Raw genomic sequence first — 26987 nt, 5'->3', positions numbered from 1 at the left:
ATAACATATGTCTGTAATCCCTTGCCCCTACAAGGGGAGAGGGCAGAGACAGACTTTCTATAGGTCAATAAACCTGCTAATCTGGCAAAGAAAGTAGAGGACAAGAAAGAGAAACCCTGTCTCAAACAAAGTAGAGGGAAGCTTGTCCCCTGACGCTGTCCTCTAACCTCCACATGTGTGTTACAGCATACACACATGCCCTGAAACACACACACACGAGAGAGAGAGAGAGAGAGAGAGAGAGAGAGAGAGAGAGAGAGAGTTAGTTCCACTCAAATCATATTCATTTGAGGCCAGACTTTTCTATATAAACCATAGTGTCCTTACAAAACCTTGCTTTGAAAACTAGAGAGACAGTCACTGATGGAGGAGATACCTCCACTGGATCCTGACAGAGTGCAAAGTGGATGGTAACATTATATGGTGGCAAAAACTACTCTGTGAGCTAGGATAGATCCATTTCCTTCTCCCTGTGGGACACACCCCATTTCCCAAACTCCCATGTAGATGGGTGGGGTCCCATGGTTAAGTTCTGGCAAACAGGATGGAGTCGGGCTAAAAGCAAGCCGTTTCTAGTCACCATCGACCCCGCCCTACAGGAACTGAGAGTGCGGACCCACAAAGGCAGGGGGCTCTGGAACCCCAAGTCTCCCCATGGAAAGAGGAGAGCTACCACACAACAACTGGGTGAGAAAGGATGTTCACATCAAGCCCTAGTACATGCTCTCCTTCCCACAACCTCAGAGACGTTCCCCTGGGAACAGGGACCCCGGGTCTCAGCTGGAAGGGGGTACAGTTTGTCACCAGGTGCTGAACAACGGTGGCCCCAAACTTCCCATTTACAGTTTCGGCCCACCAGCAGAGAGTGATAGCAGTGTGAAGGTAAAGACTGCAAACTGTGATGGAGAAGTGAGAACTGTCACACCTTCCTCCTTCGGGGACAACAAGATTTTTCATTAATTAGCACAAGACAGGGCTGCCGGGCCAGAGTCAGGCGCATGGCAGAAGCCAATGTTCACAAAGGATCCTTTCTGGAACGAGGTCCTCTCAGGCGTGCATTCCCGGGGCAGATGCTCACAGGTCACACCACTTCTCAGGCTGGTGATGGGAGTGACGGCCCCAGAGAAGACAGGAGCTGGTTCTGGGCCTGGGGCCATAGCTGCTGCAGACTCCTCCATCTTTCTCCTCTACTGCTACACTTGGATTTTTTTGAGACAGGGTCATGCTCTATAACCGAAGTGAGCCATGATTCCACTATGTAGCCCAGACTGGTCTCAAACTCACAATGGTCTTCCTGTCTTAGCCTCTGAGGTGTTATAATAATGATCCACCATATCTGGCCCAAGTCAGGTGGGCTTCTGCTAATCCTCTGTTGAGTGAAGGGTCACTGTAGCTACCTCACTGCGAGTCTCAGCTGGGACTGAAGGCTTCTCTGCTCAAGCTATTGAAGTCCACTGCTGAGCCACCATGAAGGGATTCTGCCTCACCCAGTCTCAGAGAGTACGGGCACAAGTCTGGCTTGCAGACACTATATTCTTAGGCACAGTGGCCAGGTGGATCTCTGGTTCTAGGCTCTGAAGTCTCTGTATAGAGCTTAAATACATGGCTGTCCTCCAGGAGAAAGGGAGGCCTGCCTTGTAGAGGCGATGAACACTATAAGTCTGCCCCTACATTATTGTTCTTTTGGTTGGTAGTTTCAGAAGCTGCCATGTGCTTTAGGCTCATTGAGGGATCCTTGTGCTTCTTCATATCTTCTTCTCTCAGCTGACTTTTCCAGGAGACAGGTATCATTGTGGTGGGATCTATGGGGGTACCCCTTCCTTGTCATGATGCATGGAACAGAACAGGGGGGACCCAGAAGCTGAGATCTCTAGATGAAGATTAGGCCTGAGAACCTGGGAATTCAGGCAGAGCTGGATTTCCGGCTGGTCCCCAGAAGGGAGGTGTGGTATGGAGGACACTTACCACGCCGTAGACTACAAAGCCGAAAGACCAAGAAGGATGCAAGCAAGAGGGGGAAAGATGAGGAGCCTGCAAAGGGATCATGGCTCTGGCCCTTAGGTTCCCTGAGACCCTGGCGTTAGAGGAATGCCAGCTTTTTAGCTTAGACATGCCATTGTTGGCTTTGGCAGATTACAGCGAGAACCTTTCTAGCTAGTTTCTTCAATCAGTAAACTTCATGCGGACAAAAATAAGAACAGCAAGAGAGGCCTAGAGACAGAGCCTGCAACATGTGGTCCTTACTGGGTCCTGACTTAAGGAATTCAAAAACTATAAAATGAGCAATTGCAGTCTGGAAGCTTACAACTAGAGCAAATGCCTAGGCCAAATTCAGTGCCAAAGTTAGGGAATTTAAGTCAAGCAATAAATGTTAAAGGCGATAGTAAATAAATAAATAAATAAATATCCTTAAGCTAGAGAAATGACTCAGAGGTTAAGAGCGCTGGTTGCTCTTTCAGAGGTCCTGAGTTCAATTCCAGGCACCCACATGGTGGCTCACAACCATCTGTAATGAGATCTGGCGCCCTCTTCTGGCCTGCAGGCATACATGCAGACAGAACACTATACACAATAAATAAATAAAATAAATTAAAAAATTCTTGACGGGAGTTTTCTGGTCACTACTTTGAAACTGTGTTAAGCAAGATAAGGAGAACCAAGGTCACCCATTTAGTGGATGACAGAACCAGGTTCTTAACCCAACAGGGCCCCAAAGCTTACATCCCTAACCATTACACATACTTCCCGTCTCACCACCCCTCTTTAGCCCCGCTAAAGCTAAACTATCTAAGTCCTTCCAAATGAGGTCGCCACAGCCAGCAATGCCACCTGCCACCTGGATGGGTTCCTCTGCAAGCAAAGCCATCCAAACTATTCCAGGTGATTCGGCAAGGAAAGAGTCTCAGATTCAAGGCCTAGACGCTGCCAGGGGGGTTTCCTGGGAGATTGTTTAGGCAGAGAGGCCTGTGGGAGGGACACTCACCTTTTATTGTAAGTCTGCCTGAGTACTTCATTTTGTATGTGTGTGCATATATTTGATATGAATTTTAATCTATATTTAAAAATCAATTGCTAAGCCAGACCTGGAAGTGCAGGCCTGCAGTCCCAGGTACTAGGAGAGCCTGTCTGAGCAATTTAGGAAGACCAAATTTAAAAGGGAAAGCGGGAAGAAGGCTGGGGGTGCAGCGCGGCAGGAGGGCACTTGTCTTGCCTGAAGCATCAAATAAATGAGCAGATGATAGTTCTGTTCACTCCTCCCTAGGCAAATAGTTCACTTGTCCTCAATACCACCTGTTATTACTTTGGGACACTTTAAGAACTAACCACGCCCACCCCAGCCACTTCTGACCCCACCTCCCCCCCCCATCTTCTCTCTTGTGTGAGTGTGTGCGTGCGCACGCGTGTGTGTGTGTGTGTGTGTGTGTGTGTGTGTGTGTTTATTTCGTGTCGTGTGTACGTATGTCTTTGTTCTCTCTCTGTTTGTCTATGTCTCCCTTTTTTAAGTAATAAATGTCTAGCTTTATGTACAGCCTTATGTCCATTTACTCTGCCGTCCACCGCATCCAGCCACCTGACTCTGCCGCTCGCCCGGGGACCCTGCACTGCTTTGGCGGCGGCAGCCTCCACCTGGCTCGCAGGCCGCCCCGGACATCCCATCATCATTATTTTTAAAAGAACAATACCTATGCAGAAATATTTACATATGTGTATCTGACAAGAAAAATTTCTGTCTGTAAAACATTTAGATATCTGCATTAGAAAAACCAAGAAAAATCCAACAAAAAAAAGGGGGAGGAAAAAGTCACAGGACAATTTAATCTCTTCCATTCTTTCCTCGATATGTACCTTATTTTTAATATTTTCTCATCACATATGCAAAGGGATTTTCTACTCTGGGTCTTCCTCTCACCCTTCCCGAATGGTTCCTCTGGCTGCATCCTCATCACTGTGTTGTGGTCGCCCTGGAACTTTCTTTGTAAGTACAGCAAATGATCTTGGCTTTTAATCAAGTATGTAATCCTGAAGAACCAGACACATTCCAACCTAGTGGGAAGCTGGCATGGTCTCCTGTGAGCTGGACTTAGCCCTGGCTGCAATTCCAGTGTGAAGCCTTCATCCTTTCCAAGGAGGAGCATGATTAGAGTTCTGTGCAGGGGGCATGGAGTGTGGGTACCCAGGGTTGCTGGGGAGGGGATGCAGACGCGCGCTGTGACTCACGTTGCCCTAATATCTATGCCCATCTCCTTTTACTCCTAATAGAACTCCAACTTTGAGTCTGCAATCTGTTGCAAAAGCATTTCCTGGGGATCTTTAATCCTGGCACCTGGTAGGCAGGTGGATCTCTGTGAGTTCAAGGCTAAAGAGTGAATTCCAGGACAACCAGAGTAACACAGAGGAAACATTGTCTTGAAAGGTTAATAATAATAATAATAATAAATTTTAAAATTTAAGAAAAGGAAAGAAAAGAAAGATAAAGCATTTCCTGGCCTCCCTCCCAGAAGTGAACAGATGACAAAGTTCAGCCAATAAAGTGGAAGTGCAAATGAGGGCATGAAGCTTCCTGGAATGTTCTTTACAGAGAGAGCTGAGGGCACTGTGCGTCTTTTCCTCCAACCCTGGCCTTCCTAGAGTACAGGTCCAAAGACAGAAAACCCAGCAGTGGCCACTACGGATGATCAAGAAGAAAGTAGCTGGTCCCTCTGTAGCCCTGAGTGCCAGAGCTGGCCCCGGGCTGCTCATCATGGGCTTCTGTCATGAGAACAGCACTCTCTGAAAAGGCCTGTGTGCTTTGTAACTTACAACTGGACACCAAAGCGAGACTTCTGCCATTGGTACGAGCCTATCATTCACGAATAAGAACAGAACTCAAGCCAACCATGTGTTCTTCAGCTGGATATTTATACAAGTGCCTCTTGTTCCTACTAATGGCTCAGGAAAAAGCATTTTGATGCATAAATGCCCACGGGCACTTATATGTCTCTAACCTTTTAACAGTTGTCAGATTCTCACAGTTGTTTTTCCCCCCTCACAAAACCAGAGGACATTAAGTCAAGACAAGATTCGGCAGTCCAGTCATGGGCAATAGGCTGTCCCTCTCTTACATTGCCATATCCAAAAAGGCAGCAGCTTCAGCAAATATGGAGCTGGAAGCTATCAGATGCAAATAATGGCATATCCTGGGGGTTGGGGGGAGGAACTGCCCAGGTTCAAGAACTACAGTGCAGCTCTGTGGGAGTTCACCTCTTAACCCAAGGAAGCCCGCTCAAGGGCAAAGAACCGGGGAAGGAAGGAGATCCCACGAATGCAAGACTCGTAAATCCCGGATATTGCTTGGGGCCTCAAGAAACACAGGGGTTGAGCCAGCATCTCGGGACCATGACTCGAGGTTTATATGGGGTCGGGGTAAGCAGGCAGGCGTGGAATGGAAAGGACAGACGCTAGTCTAGGTGACAAGGACCAGGGGACTGTGAAAAGGCATTAGGAGAGGCTGGTCCACAGAGACAGCACAGGAAATCTGTTCGAGGGACCCCAGGAAGCCAAACGTCACCCCTGACCTCTAGACCTGAATGTTACTTGCTGTTTGCCATATGGTGAGACATATGCATTTGGTACGAGCACTGAGCTGATCTCCTGTCAGGGAAGGCGGTGCACGTCAAGGACAAAGTCATCTTGGGTTTCAGGGGATGATGATAAAACACGGCATATTACATTTTGATAAGTTTTACAACTGTATTTGACAGTCATTGTGTGGATGGAGTTCCGTTGTCCCAGCCGGGAAATGAATCTTGCATTCTCACGGCCGCCGCAATAAAATCAGATATGGAGTAAAATGGAGCTTGCCTCCTAGTCAAGAGGGCTTTTCACGCTTTTTAAAAACATGTGTATGTGCATGCGTGTATATATGCATTCATGTGTTGTTGCACATGCATATGTGTGCGTGTGTGGCAGCCAGAGGTCAATGTCAGGTGCTGTTCCTCAGATGATTGTCTACTTTTTTTTTTTAATACAAAGTCTCAGTTTTTACCTGGGACTCACCAGTTTGGCCAGACTGGGGGGCCAGTGAGCACCCAAGGATGGCGTCTCTGCTGTCCTATCACTGGGATGAGGAGCGCACACCACCATACCTGTCCCTTTCTATAAGACGTGGCTTCCGGTGGGTTGAACTTGGGTTCTCATGTTCACACGCCAAGGGCTTTGCCGGGTGAGTCAGCCCTAACCTAGTCTTTGCACTCTTTAAAGCACATTTGCCACACACTTGTTCGGTTTGGAATATCCTCATTTTCATAAACAGAATTCATTTATAAGAGTCAGGAGGACTTGCATGTAAACTGCAAATTATCTAAGAGCCTCAGATATGGAAACCAGAGCCAGTATTTGATGGCTGTGCACTGTGCAGGGCATGTGGGAGATGTGTATTTTTATATATACCGTGTGTGGATGTATTGAACCCAGAAGCTCACACACGCTAGGCAAGCACACTACCGCTGAGCTATGTCCCCAGCCCTGAGACGTGTACTACTGTCTCCATGTTACAGCCGGAGAGGCTGAAACCTGCAGCTGGAAAGGAGCACAGCACTCAGATCCACACATGGAAAAGACTCTGTTCTACAGGTCTTGGACAGATTCCCAACACGCGGAGGGGTTGGTGTCACCCAGAGGATCCCGGGCTTCTGCGGGCAGCCTCCCCTCTCCTCTGTCGTCTGTTTCATTAGGTGCTCAGCTGGGCGTCTCTTGAGACACATTCTGTTTATTGTCAGACTCGGGCCCAGGGTCCCAATCTCAGGGCCAAGGCTGTCTCCATGCTGGAAAGAGTTGTCTGTCCTCAGCCCCTGCAGAGGAGAGGGATTAGCAAGGCAAAGCCCAACTTGATTGAAAAATAACTCCATCCAGCCTGGTCTCCGGCTTCAGGCCTCTTCCAGTTCTAGTCAACTATGACCGTGAGGCCCAAGACCTGTGGACTCAGGGTGGTCCTTCCTTCTCTGAGTGGCCGGAAATTACCAAAGGAACACCAGGGGTGCCCAGCAGGCCATCGGACACAGCAGCCACTAATGAATGGTTTTTAAAATTTAACAAGAAAATCATGTGGGTGTGAGAAAAGGGTCAAGGGAGTGGGCATTCCGGAGCAGGGTGGCCTAGATGCCACTGTCATGGTTGGCTGGTTGCTTCCCCTCATGGTCCCTGCGGGGCAAATGACAGCCCAGAGCACCAGGGAATTGTCCCAGGTCATTAGGTGCTCAGCTGGGCACCTACGAAGGGGGCCAGACAATGGATGGAGATAGAGACAGAAACCCACATTGGAGCACTGGACTGAGCTCCCAAGGTTCAAATGAGGAGCAGAAAGAGGGAGAACATGAGCAAGGAAGTCAGGACCACAAGGGGTGCGTCCACCCACTGAGATGGTGGGACTGATCTACTGGGAGCTCACCAAGGCCAGCTGGACTGGGAGTGATGGAGCATGTGATCAAACTAGACACTCTGAACGTGGCTGGCAATGAAGGCTGACTGAGAAGCCAAGGACAAAGGCACTGGGCTTTGATTCTACTGCATGGACTGACTTTGGGGAAGCCTGGTTTGTTTGGATGCTCACCTTTATAGACCTGGATGGAGGGGGGAGGACCTTGGACTTCCCGTAGGACAGGGAACCCTGACTGCTCTTAGGACTAGAAAGGCAGGAAGAGGTGAGGAGGGGGAGGGAAAAGGGAGGCAGGGAGGAGGTGGAAATTCTTAATAAATAAATAAAGAAAAAAAAAGGGGGGCAGAACAGGCATATTTCTGAGCACGGAGAGTGTGGGCCTAGCCACTGCCTGCGCAGCCATCAGCTAACCAAGGGCCGTCCCTGCAATACATCTGGGTGGAGAAGAAGTGTGTATTCCTCAAAGAGAACTCAGGCTAATCTGGGTCACATTTATAACAAGTTCCTGCTCCTGGGTGGCGGATCACAATGGATACTACAGGGGGACTGGCCATCCCAGAAAGGTCAACCCTGTGACTAAGGATAGAGGCTTCGTGTCACAGTTTTGGTGAGCCTGGAGTGGCGATCAGTCAGTCTGCCAAGCACGTCTTACAGACAAGGTCCAGCTGTCACATACTGAGGGCGGGAGGGCCGTGCATCTGCCTCACTGGGAAGAGACACGGCGGTTCTCCATTTGGGGGCCTCCCTGCAAAGCTCCGCTCCACGCAATCACGTTGGCTGGTTGGAACTCTTCCCTATAAAGCATCATGCCAGCGAGAGAAGGAACTTTCCGTCATTCTAGAAGAATGAGAGACCGGCGGCTGATACCAGGGACACCTATACCAGTCGCCGGTCAGAAACGAGGGTGCTGTGTGGAGACTGTTCAGAGCCGGGACAGTCTGACCAACTCGAGCCCACTTCCTGGACACGAACTTTCCCAGGTTCCACACCACAACCACTAGGATCAGAAAGAACAGAGAAGCAAAGGAAGGGAACGAGCCACGGCACCAAGTGACATACTTTCCAGACAGGACCGCATGGGTCCCTTGACTTCCCACATCTGAACAACAGAAGCCACAGTGCCCACCTCTCCAGGTTGGGACCTATCCAAGATTCACCATCACGGAGCAAGAGCACACACAGTTTAACTCCACGGTCCAGACGCTCTGCACACTCCTTGCAATGTCTAGGGAGCAGAGGTCAGCTTAGAGGTGATAATCATCCCTTCAGAAATGTCATTACCATGACAACGATGGATGGGATTCTCACTGGCAGGTGGGAGATAGAGGACAGTCTCACCTAGCATTGCCCTGTTCTATCAAAAAATGGCCTGGCAGATAGTTAATGCAGCTGCCCATGTCCAGGCATGTGGAAAGACCCAAAGACATACTACCAGATGAGCCTAGGAATCTGCATGATAACATCATAGTGTGGCCTTGGTTCCACCAAAGGGCCTGGCTCCCCCTTCACAGCACCACTGTCAGGCAAGTCTTGAGTAGGAGGTTTTGTGCCCATCCATGTGACGGGTGATGGTCACAACGTCCTTCCCTGCTTAGAGTGAAACATTTGCGTATACTTAGACAGACCCAGCACTGTGACTCATGGTCACCTGGAGACGGAGCAGTGCCCAGCAGACACTGTGGAACTGGCCACCACATGCTCATCGGAAACAAGTTCACCTCCCAACATCAGTGGTGCACCATAGGTAACTTCACACAGTGCATGCACATTAGGGTCCGGTTAAAGCACAATTCTGTCTGTAAGAAACATTTAGGAGATACATTAAGTTACTGACTTTGTTCTATTAGGATGCCATCAAATTCACTTCTGGGTACATTTCCTATTTCGATCAGTGATGCTCCTAAAAATGTGGTGCTCTGATTTTAGGTATGTCTATGCATTTAACCATTTCTGTTGAGTTTCGTTTTGATACCTTTCATCCTCCATTAGTTCTCATCACATAAAATTTTCATCATATAAATTTAAATCCGCTAATAATACATTAAAAATCGAACATTAATATGTTTTCAATTTATTATCACCTCCAAGCTGACCTCAGCTCCCTAGACATCACAAGAATTTTGCAGAGCGCCTGGACCATGGAGTTAAACTGTGTGCACTCTTATGACGGTGAGTCTTGGGTAGGTGAGTCTCCTGACCTGGAGAGGTGGGCACCGAGGCTTCAGTTTTTCAGATGTGGGAAGCCAAGGGACCTATGTGGTCCTACTTAAAAACATATTCAGAAAGCAGCACTTGGCTGATTGCATTGGAGTGGAGCTGTGTAGGAATAATACCTGCATATACACACACACACACATACACACACACACTTGTACACACTTATCTCAAACACCCACCAGCCCCCTTGGGGTTCACTGTGTATTGTGAGACATACACATCTACTCTACTGAGCTGAACAAATCTAGATTCTGAAGCCGTGGGAGAATGGGACCGTATGTGGATACAGGGCCTTGAGCAAGGTGGTTCAAGTAGAGCAAAGACCGCAGGTGACCTGAATCCAATCTGACTAGTGACCTAATATGGGGAATGTGGATTCAGAGAGACACCCATGCATGGAGGACACCTATGCAAGGAGGTGTCAAGGACACAGCCCACTGAAAGAGAAAGAGACTTCAGCAGATCCCAAGCTACTTCAATCTCAGACCTGCAGCCTGCAGGGCTAGGAGCATGCCGTGCCCATTTCTGGTGTGAGGCCCCAGGCTCTGTGCCACACCCCTCCCGGGCCCACAGCCAAAGCTCTTTTATGGTGATGTGTCATGTTTATCTTAGTATTTATAGATTTCTTACCTACTTAGCAGGTGTAAAACTGTGTGGTTCTTAGAGGTTCCCTTCAAACATACATACATATATACATACATACATACATACATAATGAATCATACCACTGAAGAAATTCCTGAGTGTTCTGCCCTAACCTCTCTTCCCCATATCTACCTCCTCACCAATGTGGTGACTTTCAGAAATAAATGTCCTATCATAGCAGAAGTGGCAGTATTTTGTTAAGTATGTCAAGTCTATTTCTTTAATTCTAACTCTCCCAAGCAATTTTGACCCTTGCCTCCCTTTACACAAAAATCTCTATGGATGCACAGCTACATATGAGCAGAACACAGATCGGAGCAGTATTCTGTGTGTATGTATGTATGTATTCTATTCACATGTGTGCATATGTGTGCACGTGTGTGGAAGTCAGAGGTCAGTGTCCAATGTCATCTTTAATTGCTTTCCATCTTAATTTTTGGAACAGGGTCTCTCACTAAACCTGGAGCTTGCTAATTCAGCTATACTGTTGGCCAGTGAACCCCAGAGAGCCTCCTGTCTGAGCCCCCTTAATCCATAAAACCAAGATTACAGGTATACACCATAGTGTTTGGCTTTAAAAAAAAAACTAACATGAGTTTTATGGGATCAAACTCAGGTCTTCAAGTGTTAAACAGTTGAATGACTAGGTCATCTCCTTAGTTTTGAGCAGTATTTTTTTAAAGATTTATATACATAAAAATATATTTAAATAAATACATAAATGTGTGTGTGCGTGTGTGTGTGTGTGTCTGTGTTTATCACACTACATGCTTGCAGGTGTTTGTGGAGGCCAGAAGGGGGAATCAGATCCCATGGAACTAGAGTTACATGTTGTGAGGTTGTGAGCTGCGTGATATGGATGCTGGGAACCAAGCCTGGCTCCTCTGCAAGACCAGCAAGGGCTCTTAAACATCCAGCTCCTTCAGTAGTGTTCTTAACCACTAGGACATACGGCAGCTATATAGCTGGTTGGGGAAGTGTACTAAACTCACAGTCCACAGGCCACATGCGCTCCAGAATAGCTATGAATGTAGCTCAACACAAAACCAGAAACTTGTTTACAACATTGAGGTTGTTTTTGCTTCGTTATTTGCAACTCAAATCGTACAGCTCTTAAGTGTGAACTTTGACGATGGCAATGTCACTTGCAACACCAAAAAGTTCGGCACACCTGATAAAGGAAATGTTGCCCCCATGATGTTGCCCCCCAGCAACCTCGAACCAAGACCGCAAACCACAGCACCCACTGGAGCCAGTAAGGATGAGCATCAAAGAGCTGCTGGCTCCACCATAAACCTAGCGCTATTCTCAAAAGCACAGGGCTGGACTGGGCTTTATGAAGGTTTGACGGGGCCCAGTTTTGTCAGCAACAAAGACTCTCAGAGGAGGCAGTGGCAGTAGGTGGCTTTGCAATTCAACATAAAGACAGCACACAACACTCAGCATCCCTTCCACCACATCTGTGAGGGCTGGGGCACATGCTGTCCCCAGTGAGCCTGCTGAGACAGCCCTCCTGCTGCTGCCAGGTCCAAGAGGGACTTGTTTGCCACCTCCGTTTCTCCAAGATCCATTCAGCATAGAACTATGCAAGCATGGAAAAGACTAGAAGGAACACCAGGCTCCTAGCGGGAGGTTCCTCAGTCCGCTCACTTAAAAACCAAGCTGGACAACATGCGGCCACACTATGCAGGGAAATCAACCGATGGGGTAGGGGTGTCACTGAGCACAACAGGAATCAGGCACAAGAGCCTCTGGTGCTTCCTGGGTGGGGTTGGGGCACGGGCTCGAGGCCTGGAGGGGGTTCACAGGGAGTAGAGACAAGAAAGCACCCCCCCCCAGGACTCCATTATCTCCAGAAAGAGCCCTAAGTGTGGTACCTGTTATCTAAGCCCTCTGTCAGCCCACATTCCTTGGTATGTGTGGGGAAGAAGGGACAGACACAGCTGGTGTGGGGGCACTCTGGAGAGTGAGTCACGCATGCCACCCAGTGGATTCTTTGGACCACATATACAATAAGGTCAATGCATAGATTCACTCAATTTCATCCTGGAATGAGGTTACAATAGAATTTGGGAAACAGCCTAAAGACAAAGTTGGATTAGGCAGGTGACTTATGCGCTATCCATCCAGGTCAAACGACTGCCCAGGCACCTGCCTGGAAGGGAGAATATCATTCTCCCTTCTCCCCCTTCTCCCTCTTCTCCCACTTGCTCCGTAGAGCCAGCTTGGGGTTTGGGATGCGGCTCAGCAGCAGACCCTGTGTTCCACTTCGGGCATAGGAAGCATCAGAAAGGGACAGATTTCAAGTGTTCTCTGAGCGAGCGGTGGAGGACACGGACTGCAAGTGACGGTTTGTTCTTTTGACACAGACCCAGCAGGTGCCATGGGAAACACTGGGCTCCAAGGATAATTATCCACTCAAGTGTTCACAATATTTTAACAAGACCTCATTAATCCAAATTAGCCTTCTCTTTCAAACAGCTTGTAGAACTTAAAGGGGAGAGTGGGTGAGGAGAGGAGTCGGGCAGCTGGCCAAAGTCTCTCGGAATCAGCTCTGTCTTGACAATGATGGCGTGTTCACGGTCCCTTCCTCAGGGCCTCCTCTTTGCTCCCTGCCTCTCAGCCACTAGGCTACCCAGGCAGCAGGTACTGTGTACCCTCTCCTGGTCATGCACTAGCCCTGAGGACCCTGGAGGGGTTAATGAGTTTCTTCCCCGGAGCCTTGAACCCAGGATTCCTCTGCTATAGCTGAAGCCATGATACCATAACTTCGAGGCAAATCCACGCACTGAATGACGGTCTCAGATCAAATACAGAAAAGGTCAAGTTCAGGTCCCTGATGTCGCCACCGTCCTGCTTCCCAAACCCCCCAACCCCGCCTGAAGTCAGCTGCCCCTGCCCAGCTAGTACCTCCATCCTCATCTTTCCTAGAAGTCCTTACACAGTTCCATTGACTCTGTGCTTCTGTGACTTGTTACCCCAAATTCTAACACATGGCATTGTCTTTATCTCACTAATGAGAAAAACAGGACTCGGGGCAGGCTCACAGCCACAATGCTAGAAGATCTCAGAGCTTATACAATCATCGTATCTTCTTCTATCATTTTGGGCATATAGAAGGAAAGTCGATAACCTGACACTGTTGGTCCTTCTGATGGGAACAGAAACTATGGAACATTCCTGAGGTTAGGGAACACCATCTGCAGACTTGCGAGGTTTACTCCATCCCCTCCTTTCTCATCAAGCCCCTTCTTCTTGACCACCCCTAAAGGAACAGAGAACCCCAGGGTTGCATCCGCAGGGCCAGAAAAGAGAGCCAAAGAAGGGATTCTCTGAGCCTCTCTCTCTCCTCTCTCTCTCTCTCCTCTCTCTCCTCTCTCTCTCTCTCTCTCTCTCTCTCTGTGTGTGTGTGTGTGTGTTAGGATAATGCAGGACATAGAGGGTAGAACAAACAAGCAAGGCCGGTGCACAGGGCTGGGAAAGGAAGCTGACCCTGTGTCAATAGCATAAACGGGCCTCCTTTCACCCTAAGCCAGAGGCAAGAACTAGAGGGAGAGGTTTGTCTGTGACCTCCGTGAGAGATTAACAAATCCTGCCACAGCTGGATCCTGGCCAGCTCCTTCTACAAGGCCAGACCTCAGATACCGGGGCAGAGGAAGACATGCTGGCACAACCCTCTAGTGGCCAAAGCAGGCACTTGATGAAGAACCTCCCCACTCCCCATTCCCTGTGGTGCTCTCCTGAGACACAGTTAGGGAGGAAACAGGTCAGGCCAGTGGTTCCCACAGAATGGACTGGCCGGTACAAGCCAGGAAATAAGATCTCAATCTGCAGGACTCCTGCTTTTGTGCCTGGCTTGGGGCCGGAAAGGAGTTTCCTTCTAAGCATCCCACCTGATCCCTGCGCTGAGTGCTCCTGAGGACACAGCCTGCTTGCCCGCCTTATCCTGGGTGTCCCTTCCCAGTGGAGAGCACGGAGCCCTACCTGCCCCAAACCAAGAACATCTGCTGCCTCAGAAACATCAGTCCAGACACACGCTTGTACACACACTTCCTGTGCTGCCTGGCACACCCTACACGCCCCACCTGCTGCCAGGAAAGGCTACACTCCCTCACTCCTCAACATCACAGCGTCTGTCCCCAGAGCGACATCCTCATCACAACAGCTTCTTGCTATTGTCTGGCACACAGCAAGTGCTCAATGAATATACCATTCATTCATTTATTCAGTTCTGCCTTTATGTGGTCATGAGAAGGAAGCCGATGAGTTAATCCATAAGTCCAGTACTTGTCGAAAGACTGTCACTATTGACATGACCTATTCTGAGCACAGACATTATCTGAGAGCATCCACAGCCGGAGGGGATGCAGGCCATTGCCATGCATAAGAGCCACGTGGCCAAGTGACTAATAGCTTGTTGATATGTATTAAGTCAACAGTTAACGGAACATATAGTCAGGCAATATAAGACAGGAAAGATCCTTGGAAGCTGGCGTGACCATGGGAGACTTCCCAGAGAAGGTGGCTTTGAGTGAGAGGTTGAGTGACTGAGCTCCAGCTGATCCCGGTGACCCAGTCTGACTCTAATATTTACATCGCATAATGCCCTAGCCAGTATTAAACTATTGGACCACCACTGACCCGCGAGGAGATTTGCGATCGGAGTTACTGTGACTGCTGGTCACAGGTTGACATGAAAGGGTCTGGCATTCGATGTAAAGAGGACTCAGTTCATATGCGCAGCTGCCAACTCCCAGCAGCTCTCCAGAGCGCCTGAGCACAGCCTGAGCACAGCGCGTGCCTGTCCTCCCCAAGGCCTTCCTGCAGGTCCACACTGCGCTTGGAGCCAAGTTACAGCAATGACTGACGTCAAGAAAAAGCTCAAACCCGGGGTGCTGGAGGCAGAACTAACAGGACTGGCGGCTGAAGCACTGCCAAGTCATTGCTGTGACCAGTGGTAGATGGAAGTATGCCAGGGTTTTAAATTTTAATTTTAAAAATTAAATGTATTTATTTGCAAGGCAAAGGGGGCATTGCCATAGCATGTGGAGGTCAGAGGACAACCAGAGGGAATGAGTTTTCTCCTTCTTCCATATAGGTCCCAGACTGACCTCAGGTTGTCAGACCTGGGGGCAGTCACCTCAACGGACTGAACCATTTTTCCAGGTCTCTCTCTCTCTCTCTCTCTCTCTCTCTCTCTCTCTCTCTCTCTCTCCTTCTCCCTCCCTTTCCCTCTTTCCTTCTCCCCCTCCCTGCTTTCCCTCTCCCCTCTTCCCCTATTCCTCTCTCCCTCTCCCCTCCTTCCTCTCCCATCCTTCCTCTGACAGATAAATGTCTGTGACCTGGTGAATTCTTTTTATGTATGTATTTATTTATTTATTTTTACTTGATGTGCAATGATGTTTTGCCATGGGTGTCGGGTCCCCGGGACCTGGAGTTCCAGACAGTTGCGTGCTAATGTGTGGGTGCTGGAAATCGAACCCAGATCCTCTGGAAGAGCCGCCAGGCACCATCTCTCCAGCCCCCAGAGCTGGTGAGTTCTTAAGTATGGCACCCTGGGAGAAGGACAGATTTAGGGGCTGGGGAGGTGGCGCCATGGCTAAGAGTACTTCCTATGCTTCCTGAGAACCTAAGTTCGATTCCCAGCAGCCACATCAGACGGCTGACAACTGCCTGTAACCCCAGCTCCTGGGGGAGCTGACACCTCGAACCTCTGTGGACACTTGCATTCTTGCACATAAACCCACACACATATGCATAATTAAAATAATTAAAATAAATATTGAAAACATTGTAATTGACAACACACAGCAATGTTGAATGGGCCAGCTCTTCCGACCCAAGCCATCCTAAGCTGTCGCAGGTGTCTGACTCCGTTATTTGTCACAAGGCTTGAGAGGACCCAGGACCCTGCGGCTACTACAGTAGGAACCTGGAAGTCAGCCGCAGCCTCTCATCATCTGCTCTCTGTGTGTCAAGAACGGATTCTAACCATCCCTGAGACACTTGGTCTGCCAGGCATCTTTTTCTGGGATTTCTCCTGCGAGCAGGTAGCATCACGAGGCCAGATGACAAGCACTAGGGCTGGGCAAGGATCCATGTCCGTGCCCCTAATCATGGCAAATCAATATGAATGCTCGGGAAGCTCCCAGTGTGAGGAGTCAGGGATCCAGTGTTAGTCAGTGCCTGTTCGAATGCATTAAAGCTATTCTCAGAGCCTGGCTCCATGGAGCCACTGTTTTCTCAGATATGCCCTATATGCCCTGGGGTTGGCCAGTTGCTGTTCTGCTATAGAAACTTCACCTTTGCCCAGCTGCTCTGTTCCACAAAAGCAGCCACGTCCCCAAACAAAAGTCAAGCAAATAAACACATTACCAACCAGTGAAGCGCCATGCAGCAAGAGCTGGTCTGGAAAACAATCCAGAATGAAGAGAGTGGGTCAAAAGGTCTTGCCCGCGTCCATAGCACACCCAAAGAGCTGCCATTAACTCAGCACAGAGCGTGTGCCATGCAGGTGTAGCACCTAATCCACTCACGGCTGTGGAGCAGGGATGACTTTTTCTGCATGAGCAGGGCAGGTAACGAGCCTAAAATCACGGGCACAGTGCTGAGTGTGAACTGTCAACGTGACAGAATTTAGAATCATCTGGGAGAAGGGCCTCTGAGTATGTCTGCAGTGGTTGTCCTGATTTCATTCGTTCTGGTGGGGAAAGCTGTCCGATATGGGTGGCACCAATCCCTAGGCAGTGGGATCCTCGATTGCATAAACGTGGAGAAATTAAGATGAACACTGGCATGCATGCATCCATCGCTCTCTTTTCCTGCCTGGGGACATGATGCAACTAGTTGCTTCAAGCTCCTGATGCTTCAATTTCTCCACCATAATGAACATCACCTGGGACTACTGAGTTAAAAATATGTTGCTTTGTCAGGGTATTCTGTTATAGCAATGAATAAAAAAAAACACTAAAATACATTGTTTGTCCTTCTGGGATTCTAAGGAAACCCTTTAGAGTCTAGCTGGAGTCTATGACCTGAGGGTGTTGACTGGCACCCCATCCTGCTGTCTAGCAGTCACATGACTTACTGAAGTGTCGCACTTCACAGGCCTGTATGATCCAGAAGGGAGAGCCAAAGTGGACACATGCACTCAAGGAAGAGGCTGGGAGGAGAGGGAGGTAACTATATGTCCCCGGCTCCAACCAGCTTTTGTGGGAGAAGGCCCTTGTAGACTTGCACAAAGAACAAACTCACAACAGACATGTTGGTTGGAAGGGCATGGGGTGAGCTGGTTGGAGCCCAGAGTTGCTAGAAGAAAAGGCCACAGAGGAGTCCAGACACCTTGAGCATGTCCTATGAGCTGTGCCTCAGTTTCCAGACAAAAAGAAATAGTAGCAGCACACATATAGGGTGAAGAAAGGGTGCTGTAAAGTCTTAAAGAAAGAAAACATGGGCTGTGCGGTGATGGCGCATGCCTTTAATCCCAGAATTTGGGAAGCAGAGGCAGGCAGATCTCTGTGAGTTCGAGGCCAGTCTGGTCTACAGAGTGAGTTCCAAGACAGCCAGGGCTACACAGAGAAACCCTGTCTTGGAAAACAAAAGCAAACAAAAAAAAGGAGGCATGGGGGAGGAGAGCCAGAGGGGGGTTTTACAGGACACTCACTAATCACTGGTTTCCAGGGCCACTGGTCAGCAGTCCATCACATACACAGATCTCCTGACCCAGATTAAACACGAGCAAATCCTCACTCCATGCTTGCTTACCCATTCAGTGGCTTCCCATTTCTGATCAGTCCCTTAAGATAGCCTTGTACTCACGCTTGGGGAGAGAGTCTCAGAACTACCCCAAACCACACAGAGAGGCTATGCCACAGGCACCCAGAGAACGGGCCTCCATCCCTACAAGAGGCAGGTGGCACAATTAATACTCAACCCTCCTCCCATTCCCATGCCTATGGGGACTTCAACCACTTCAGAATAACAATTAACTTCATGGGTCAACCGGACAAGTCCGTGGAACGCAAAGACTTGGCCATTACTCTAGATGTTTCAATGAAGGCACTTTTCAAATGAGATGATCACCGAATCATCTATCAAGCTATCCAGAATGTGGGTGGGCCTCATCTAATCAGTCAGAGGATGAACAGCATCAAGATGGTCCACTGATGAAGAAGAAATCCTGCCAGCAGGCAGCCTTCATACTTTAATCAAACTTCAGCCTACACACCTACCCTGCAGAGTTTGGACCTACCAGGCCTCCACCACTGCATGAGCTAAATCTTAAAAGGAACCCATGTACAAAACACACAGAGCGGCAACTGCTTCCACAGTCAATCTGGACTCCTCGGAATAGGTGTGACCCGTGGCCCAGAGAGGCCTGAGAAGGGGAGGAGAAAGCATGGCCTCTGCGTCAGACTTTTTTTGTGTGGGGAATGACTTGCTAGTGCCCTGATCAGATCAATTTCTCATTTTCACTTCCTGGTGAATCATATTCCAGCAGCTGGGTGGAATGAGAAGGAACAAGCCATTCTCTTCGTGCCCAGACAGAACTCTGTTTAACATTTAGTTTCAGGCAGCTTGAAGGTGGGGTGCGTGCGTGTGTGTGTGTGTGTGAGTGTGTGTGTGTGTGTGCGCGCGCACGCGTTCTCATCCCAGTTAAGTTCTCCAGCTTTGAGGAAAAGAACAGACTGCTTTAATGAGCTACAGTCTGAGCATCATCAGAGTTCTCCATAGCAACAGCCCTCCTACCCCATTCGGCCCCTGTCTGCCCACCCTACACAGGCCTCTAGGAACACCAGCTAGCTTCCTCACAGAAATTCGGCATACCAAAGGTAGCCACTGCAGAAGCTACTGGCCATTCAGGAACCTCCTGGGTTCTGGGTTTTTCTTATATTTATTTATTTATTTGAATTTTTTCAAGCAATATATTTTGATCATATTCTTTCCCCTCCTCCATCTCCTCCCAGACCCTCCCATCTCTCTACCCACCCAACTTCATGTTCTTTCTCTCTCAAAACAAAAAGAAAAAAAAAACACCATGGAGTCCATTTTGTGTTGGCCAACTGCTCCTGGGCATGGGGCCTAACCTGGAGTGTGATTGATTAATAGACACAGTGAAACCCCACTAAAGAAAATTGACTTCCTTTTTCCAGCAGGTACCAATTGCAAATAGCTTCTTGGTTAGGAATAAGATCTCAGTGTTGGGAATTTTGTCTGGCTTGAACCTACGCAGGCCGTGTGTAGGCTGTCACAGTCTCTGAGTTCATATTGAAAAGTCCTACTGTGTCCATATCTGACGCTGCTAAAGTGGCCAAGAACCCAAGACTGGTCAGGTCATGGGCCTCAAGGGAAAAAACCTGCTGCTGTTGATCTGCTAAGGAACGTAGTAATAAATGACTCCTAATGGCATGTTACTATGCCCATAGATCAGTGTGTCGCTCAGCCCTGCTCAGAGGAAGTTTCTTCTTGCAGTAGATGGGAACTAACAGAGACCCACAAGTGGCAATATGCAGAGTGAGAGACTTTGGAGCACTCAGTCTGGATGTCTCCAACAAAGCCCTCCCTTCAAGGGGACCCATGCAGAAGAGGAAGTGACAAGATTGTAAAAGCCAGAGGAGGTGGGTGACTCTAAAGGCTAAAGCAGGGAGGCAGTGCTAAAGAGGGCGGGGAGTCAGAGCACCCCATAATGACACAGGCCACTCCTTCCACCGCAAAACTGGAATGTGGAACTGAAAGGCCCAACTGGGGACTGAGACAAAGGTCCCACATGTCCAGTTAGGGAGTGCCCTCATAAACACAGAGAATGACAATGTGCCTTATTGGGTGGGCTCCCTCACCTACAGGTAGGCTCCCTCACAGCTGGGCTCATTCCCACACACCCCCAGGCTGGCAGGTGGGCTCCCTCACAGGTGGGCTCCTTCCCACACAATCCCCCCAGGTTGCCAGACCCTTTCTGTCCATAGCATGAAGACATTCTTGGAGGCCTGAAATCTTCCAACCCCTGCCTCTTGTGGGATCAGGTGACAGAGTTCCAGCCAATGAAATAGGGACAAAAGGTGTGTCTCTTCTGGGCTGGTCTATGGGTGCTTCCTCCTTCCCTCCCCATGGCCTGAGGTTTCCTTCTGTCTCTGCAGACCCCAGACCCCACAGTGTACTTTGCATGAGTAAGAAAGTAACCTCTTCAGGTTTGGAGATGTAACTTAGCCAACAGCATGCACGAGCCTTGGGTTCTACCTCCACTATGACAGACACCAAATATGGTGGTACACGCCTTCAATTCCAGCATTCAGGAAGCAGAAGTAGGTGGATCTCTGTGAATTCAAGACTAGGCTGATCTACATAGCCAGTCTTAGGCCAGCTAAGGCTACATAGCAAGACCTTGTTCAAAAAACAAACAACAAACAAAAAAATGGAAAAACAAAACAAACAACAACAACAACAAAGAAAAACAAGATCCTCGGGTGCATAATGAGTTTGAGGTCAGCCCAGGCTACATAAACCTTGTCTCAAAAAATAGAAACAAACCAACTTCCTCTGAGTTTCTCTGATGCACTATGGGTGCTCACCTGGTATATGTATCTGGCGTTCTTCAAACACGTTCCTGTATTATGAGTAAGAAGCAGACCCAGGGAGGTAGGATGACTTACTTGGTCAGGGTCAATACAGGCCCCTGGGAAGGACTGTCTTTCCAACACATGCCAAGCCATGAGAACAATACTACCTTGGCTATCTATCTATGCGCAGCTAATCAATGGTTTTCAGATACTTCATTGGCAAACACCTTATTTCCCATTAGATTGGCTGTGTGTCTCTCATTTCTGAGATATAATTCAGATAGGAACCTGAGTGCCTGGTTAAGTTGAGGTTTCTAGCCTGTGCCTGAAAATCTCCACCCATCTCCCAAGTTTGAAAACACAGTTTCCAGAGCTTGGGGTGACTCAGTGGTTAAGAGCACTGTCAAGGACCTAGGTTCTATTCCCAGCATCACATGATGACTCGCAACCACCTGTAACTCCAGTTCCAGGAATCTGGCACCCTTTTCTGGCCTCTATGGGCACTGCACACACATGGTATATACACACACATACAGCCAAACACTCATATACATTAAACAAAATAATCTTTTAAGCACTTTACCCAAAGGCAACATGAGATCTACTAGTAAGTCTCCTACTTCTTCTTGGGGGACATCTCCAGCCCTACACAATCACATTGCCTATCTGTCTCAAGAGACTTGGAGCACTTCATATCAGTTGACCCATACAACATGCAGCCTGGCTTCCTTCAGTTCCCACAATGTGGCAACATCCATCAACATTTCATTCCTATTTATAATATTCCATAGCATGTAGGTGGGAGCATTTCTCAGTGTTTTTCTGATTTGATTGCTGGGTAATATTCCATGATATGGACCTACCACAGTTTAATGGTCCAACATGACCCGCAGTTGGAGTTGTCGATGCGCATTTGGGGCTGTGATTCTGCCATGAACACTCGTGGGGCTTGTTGTATGCTTGAGATAGAGTCCGCTGTGATAACCTCTCGTTGATGTGTTTACTGTCTGCTCCCCTCTCTTGGAGCGCTCCTGGCTCTTACTTCCCTCTCTAAAAAGCATCTTGGGTCACATCTCAGTTCTCCTACTCCTCAATTCTGACTTCCTCTCCACTGCTCTGCTTGGAAATGCCCGGCATTTGTCTTTCCTCTCTCAGCAGCCCCACTCTACGTTGACAGTGCGTCCAGGCTTCCTAGGGCTGCATGATGTCCCCAATCTTGGAGTTATCATTGGTCCCCATTCTGCCCAGACATGGTGTCTGCAGGCCTGGGATGAGCTGGCATGTAATCATGTGATCATGCAGCAAACATACTGTGATATGTCATGTCCTGTTAGGTTCCTGAGCATCCGGAGACCCCACTCTGGCCCTGGGTAGGAGGGAAGCACCCCCTACCTTCTCCAATGTCAGAATGCTGGTCCCTCCTGCTGTACAGTCCCTGCAAGATTGTTTTTCTTCTCTCCATGCAGTTGCTTGGGGAGGCTTGGTCTAGTATGTGTCTGTGGTTCCCTCAGCTTTTCAATAAACATTTACTAAGCTCAGAGAGGAGTCAGCCAGTGGTGCTGGCTCTGGGATCACAGCCAGGATGCGCCCTCACAGGCAAGGTTGAGGAGTCCGGTGCAGAGAGGTCACCAAGAAGTAGGAGAAATACAGGCAAGGCACAGGTTGTACCGGAGACAGTGGCCAGTGGGCAGGGAGACCAGCAGAGCAGCAGGGAGAGGAGGAAGGATAGGGAATGGGGCAAAGTAGAGGCTGCAATGATGCCTCACCCTGGGAGCCTGCCCCCCTTCTCTCTGTCTCCCTCCCTCTCTCTCTCTCTCTCTCTCTGTCTCTCTGTCTCTCTCTGTTTGACTGTCTGTCTGTCTCTCTCTCTCTCTCTCTCTCTCTCTCTCTCTCTCTCTCTCTCACACACACACACACACACACACACACACACACACACACACGGTGAAGACATCTAGCAGTTGCTGGAGACACTGTAGGTTTTTACATTGGGAGGGCAGAAGCTAATGGCATTTGGGTTTCAGAGGCCAGTATAGTACTGTCCAGCCGCAAAGCACAGAACAAACCCAACAAAGAGAGACATCCCAGTGTTGAAGAGAAGAAGCCTGACTCATAGGAAGAAGTCACCGGATCTAGAACCAGGGAAGCCAGAAGTGGTGCACACACACACTCGCATGTGCATGCATCCACACAAGCACACCCGTGTATATGCGTCACATGCAGATGATCCTCAATCCGTGACCATCCAATATCCAGTTCTCAGTTTCAAGGATGCGGTAAAAAAAAAAAATCCCGTTGGCGTGTAAACTTGGCTTCTTCCACAAGCCAGTTATGTGCAGTCAATCACCTCTGGATGCTGAGCTTCACTAATGCCCACGTCACAGCTGACCCCCTACAGCACTCTTGGTGGTAGAGTTGAGACATGCAAACGTTGGGTAGAGTGGACACATTCCTACGGGCAATAATTACAGGTCTGGAGGGCTTAATCAGGATGTGGGCCCATCCTAAATCAAGGAGTACCAATGTATCTCTCCAGCTCGACTCGTATCCCCAATCCTGCCTGGTTCAGCACAGTACACATTGCAGCAAGCTCGACACATGAAATCAACAAACGGTGAGGATTAATTGGCTGTAGGAGGAAGAAGGACAGACAGACTGACGCAGAGTTCACGTCACCAGATGGTGCTGTGATCCTCCACTGGGGCCAAAGCCATGTGGGCCTTACCCTTCCCAAGCCTTCCTAGAGAAAAACCTGATATCTGATAGACAGGTGATGCCACCAAATACTTCAGGTTGCCCCCTGTAATGAATCCAGCCAGGCTCAACTTTAGTGGCTGCTTGAGATCATGTGGGTCTTGTGGTTCAGCGGCTAAGAGGTAGCCAGCCTGGTCACCATGCTCAGGGGTAGGCATCCCAGCACAGAGGGACAGCAGGCAAGAAACACAGTAACTGGCCCATATAAAGCCCCAAGGGGTCCTTCCCATCTTTGAGGGAGGTGTCTTTTAGGATGGAATTTTAAAATAATGTACCTTCCAAGAAGAAAAGCTCCCCCTGCCCCTCCACACACATGTTAAAAATACCAAGCCTGGCATCTAGAGCTGATCTACTCTGCAGGAGGCTCTCAACAATGGCTCTCAGGCACTAAGACCAGAATGCTCAATCCCATCAACCCCCAGGACAACACAGAGGACCACAAGCTTTCGGCTGATCATAGTCTATGACCTTGTCACATTTTAAAGCTTCCCCTGAAAAAAAGCAAGAGTCCCAGGAATCTGTGGATGTATTCATAACCCAGTAGAGGAGACTCTATCAGGCATGACTACCTTAGGGATCTAGGGTGGGTTTTTCTGTTTTCGGGATGAACTTTAGATAGCAGTAGAGGGGCCTAAGGGAGAAGGGAGACAAAAGGAAGTTGACTCAGCAGACAGAAGAGACACAGGCCTCTGACAGGAGACAAGATTCCCGGGTATAAAATGGAGGAAGGAGTCAGATTCCAAGGAATGCACATGTCTCTCCACAGGCTAAAGACAGCAGAGCATCGGCTGGTCAGTGCCTTGACTGACTGCCACCAGTGACTCTGACCCACAGAACTGAAAGGTAAAATAGTGTGACAATCTGTACCAGTAGCCAGGGGAATCTTTCATACCATCCCATGGGGCTGGAGGTGCAGACTTCTAGAGACTTACTATCCTACCATCCTTGTGCTTTAGAATGCAGCGGGCGCACTGTGCAGCTGGTTCTGTTATGGTGGCGCAGGGTTAAGGTTGCAGTGAACGTGGGGACATCGGAGCAGGAGGCTCTGACACCAGAGTAGACACCCCATGAAGAATGTGATCAAGACTGCCGCTGGCATCATGATCAACACCTCCCACACTTGCCTGGCTTCCACCTGATTCCATCAAATCCTCCACTTCACCCCAAGAACAATAATAAAAGAAACAGCCTTGGAAAAAGTATTGGCTAGCTAGAGTGGACCACGGGGGCTATGATCACCTCTGGTCCCTTGTGACAACACCCACTCAGGACTAAGCACAAGTGGGTGCTTCCTGTCCATCTGGGGCTTGGCTCCCATGAAGGAAACCACCTGTTGGCTCCGGGGAGCCAAATGCTTCAAGTCTGGCCATGAATCCTTCCAGATTCTTCCACCCACCCGGCTCCATATCTAGAAGGCTCCCATCATCACTAAACACCTTGACAGTCACAGCCTGTGCCTGAAGGAAAATAAAACCCAAACATCAGCATGCTCCATGGAAATGTCCCTGGCCACAGCAGCTGCCTCCCCTTCCCAGAGGCTCCTTGTTTGCTGGAACAGATGCTTCTTCAGCAGAACTCTACCAAAGGGACCAACTCACTGCAGAGGCTGCACCTGGCTCTTGCAAAGTGGCACCCTCCTAATAAAACAATCCGGCCAGGGTTCAGAGCCCCAGAACCCAGTTCCTGTCGTCTGTGACCAGTGTCTCTCCAGGTAGGCACACGTCCTAAGATATCACCAGAAATGGGAGAACTGAGAGAGATGCCAAGAGCTCTCAAACCAAGCGGCCAAGAGCAGTGAAGTCACCACAGGGGGGCACTCACATGGCAGAGGGCAACATGAGTCAGCACAGGACACAGGAGAGGTGGAGGCAAAAAGAGAAAAAAAGCGGCATTCAAAGTATATTACACAGATGTCCTAAAAGTAAGGGCAGAATGCTACGGTGCCTACTATGCTCCTGACACCAGCCAAGGAGGGATGGGTCTACCCATGACTGAGTCTGACATCAGTGAAGGCCTTGGGACAGCTCCCAAAGGTGTCCAGGGCCTGGACATAGCTGAGCCAACATGAGGCTGCTGAGAGAGTCAACCCCGCACTGCTCCAGTCTGAGCTCAGCATCCCCTCAGAAAGACCTAGAAAGAAAAGGTATCATGTGAACTGTGAGTCACGCTGGGCGGCTGCGGGCGGATGATTTGATTTCTTCCTCTAGGTTTTCGATATCATCCATAGACAGCGGACATGGACCGCTTCGCAAACCAGAACTGATGCTATTTTTACAAGTCTCTAGAGGGTTCACCGCCTCTCCTAGAACGGCTTAAAATAACACCACAAACTCCACTACCGCCTCTCTAACCAGCTCCATGACAAGAGGCTCTCTGTCCCCAGGAAGGCAAAGAGAAGCGGGACACTGACAAAAACAGAGGCGAGGACAAAAGATGAAATGCCCCTGGCTGTGGAGATGAGGAAGGAGCCACAGGCCAAGGAAAGCATGTGGGCTCTACAAGCTAAAGACAACAAGGAACCAGCTAAGTGACACCTGGCTGTCAGCAGTGGTTGTATTAAACTTTGATCCGCAGAACTGAGAGATGATGATGCTGCTGTGACAGTTTGTCCCAATAAGTAGTCAGAGGGGTCGCATACCTGTGCCTTCCAGGGCACTGGGAGCTGCTGGCTCTCAGGTCAGCTGCTGTCCTCAGGACTCCCTACCCGTGTGCTCCAGCACACAGTGGACGCTCCATGAGTCTGGTCCTACTACACCCACAGTGCAGGGTTAAGGATGTAGAGAATATGGGGACACTCAGAGCAGGAAGCTTGGGTCCTGGAGTTCCTAGACCCAAGTCGCACGCTCCTCACCTCCTCACTCACTGTCTCACCTCCTGATTTTTCCCTTGTCAGACAAGGCTTTGAAACCTGAGAACACTTTGCTCTCACACGGTCTCGAGGGACACCAAGCACCCTCCAATCTCACCTGCTCTCAGATCTCAGGCTGGCACAGACAATGCACCTGTGTGCTATGAAACCCCTGCGCTCTCTCTCTCTCTCTCTCTCTCTTTCTCTCTCTCTCTCTCTCTCTCTCTCTCTCTCTCTCTCTCTCTCTCTCTCTCGGGAGCCAGTTCTGACTTGACAGGGAAGACAAGAGCGCCAAGAGAGGCAGGAGCTCACAGCACCAGGTGCTGGGGAGGCATGAGGCAGTCAAGAACATAACCGCTCTGGTCCCGGCACAGGTCACCGGTCATGTGCCAAGGCCAGGTCATAAGAACCACAGAGAAGTAGGCAGCAAAGCTGAGAGCAGGGTTGAGGTCAGAGAACAGAGTGGGAAAGTGTAGGAGAGAGTAGAAAGGAACAGCCAGGAAATAGCCATCTTGACAGGAACAGAGGGGAAAGAAGACATCTTCTCTCCCTCTCC

General features: G+C 49.2%; 1 protein-coding gene across 5 annotated transcripts in view; it reads right to left on the bottom strand.

The window, feature by feature from the left end:
* The window catches only part of Clmn (calmin), a 101627-nt gene that overhangs the window by 51843 nt on the left and 22797 nt on the right, over positions 1 to 26987 (bottom strand). Inside the window, exon 1 of one of the 5 annotated variants that reach the window (XM_087911533.1) lies at positions 22222 to 22306. The exons of the other annotated variants lie outside the window; for them this stretch is intronic. Coding sequence (XP_087767659.1) covers positions 22222 to 22291 — 70 coding nt within the window. The 5' untranslated portion in view covers positions 22292 to 22306. Of the gene's footprint in view, positions 1 to 22221; positions 22307 to 26987 lie in introns of those variants that run through there. 5 annotated transcript variants of the gene reach the window in all.

Source organism: Myodes glareolus, chromosome 11 (genome assembly GCF_982192425.1).
Source record: "Myodes glareolus chromosome 11, mMyoGla1.1, whole genome shotgun sequence".
NCBI classification, from domain to species: Eukaryota; Metazoa; Chordata; class Mammalia; order Rodentia; family Cricetidae; genus Myodes; species Myodes glareolus.
The sequence above is the reverse complement of the archived record's forward strand: the minus strand, read 5'-3'. Positions and strand labels throughout refer to the sequence as shown.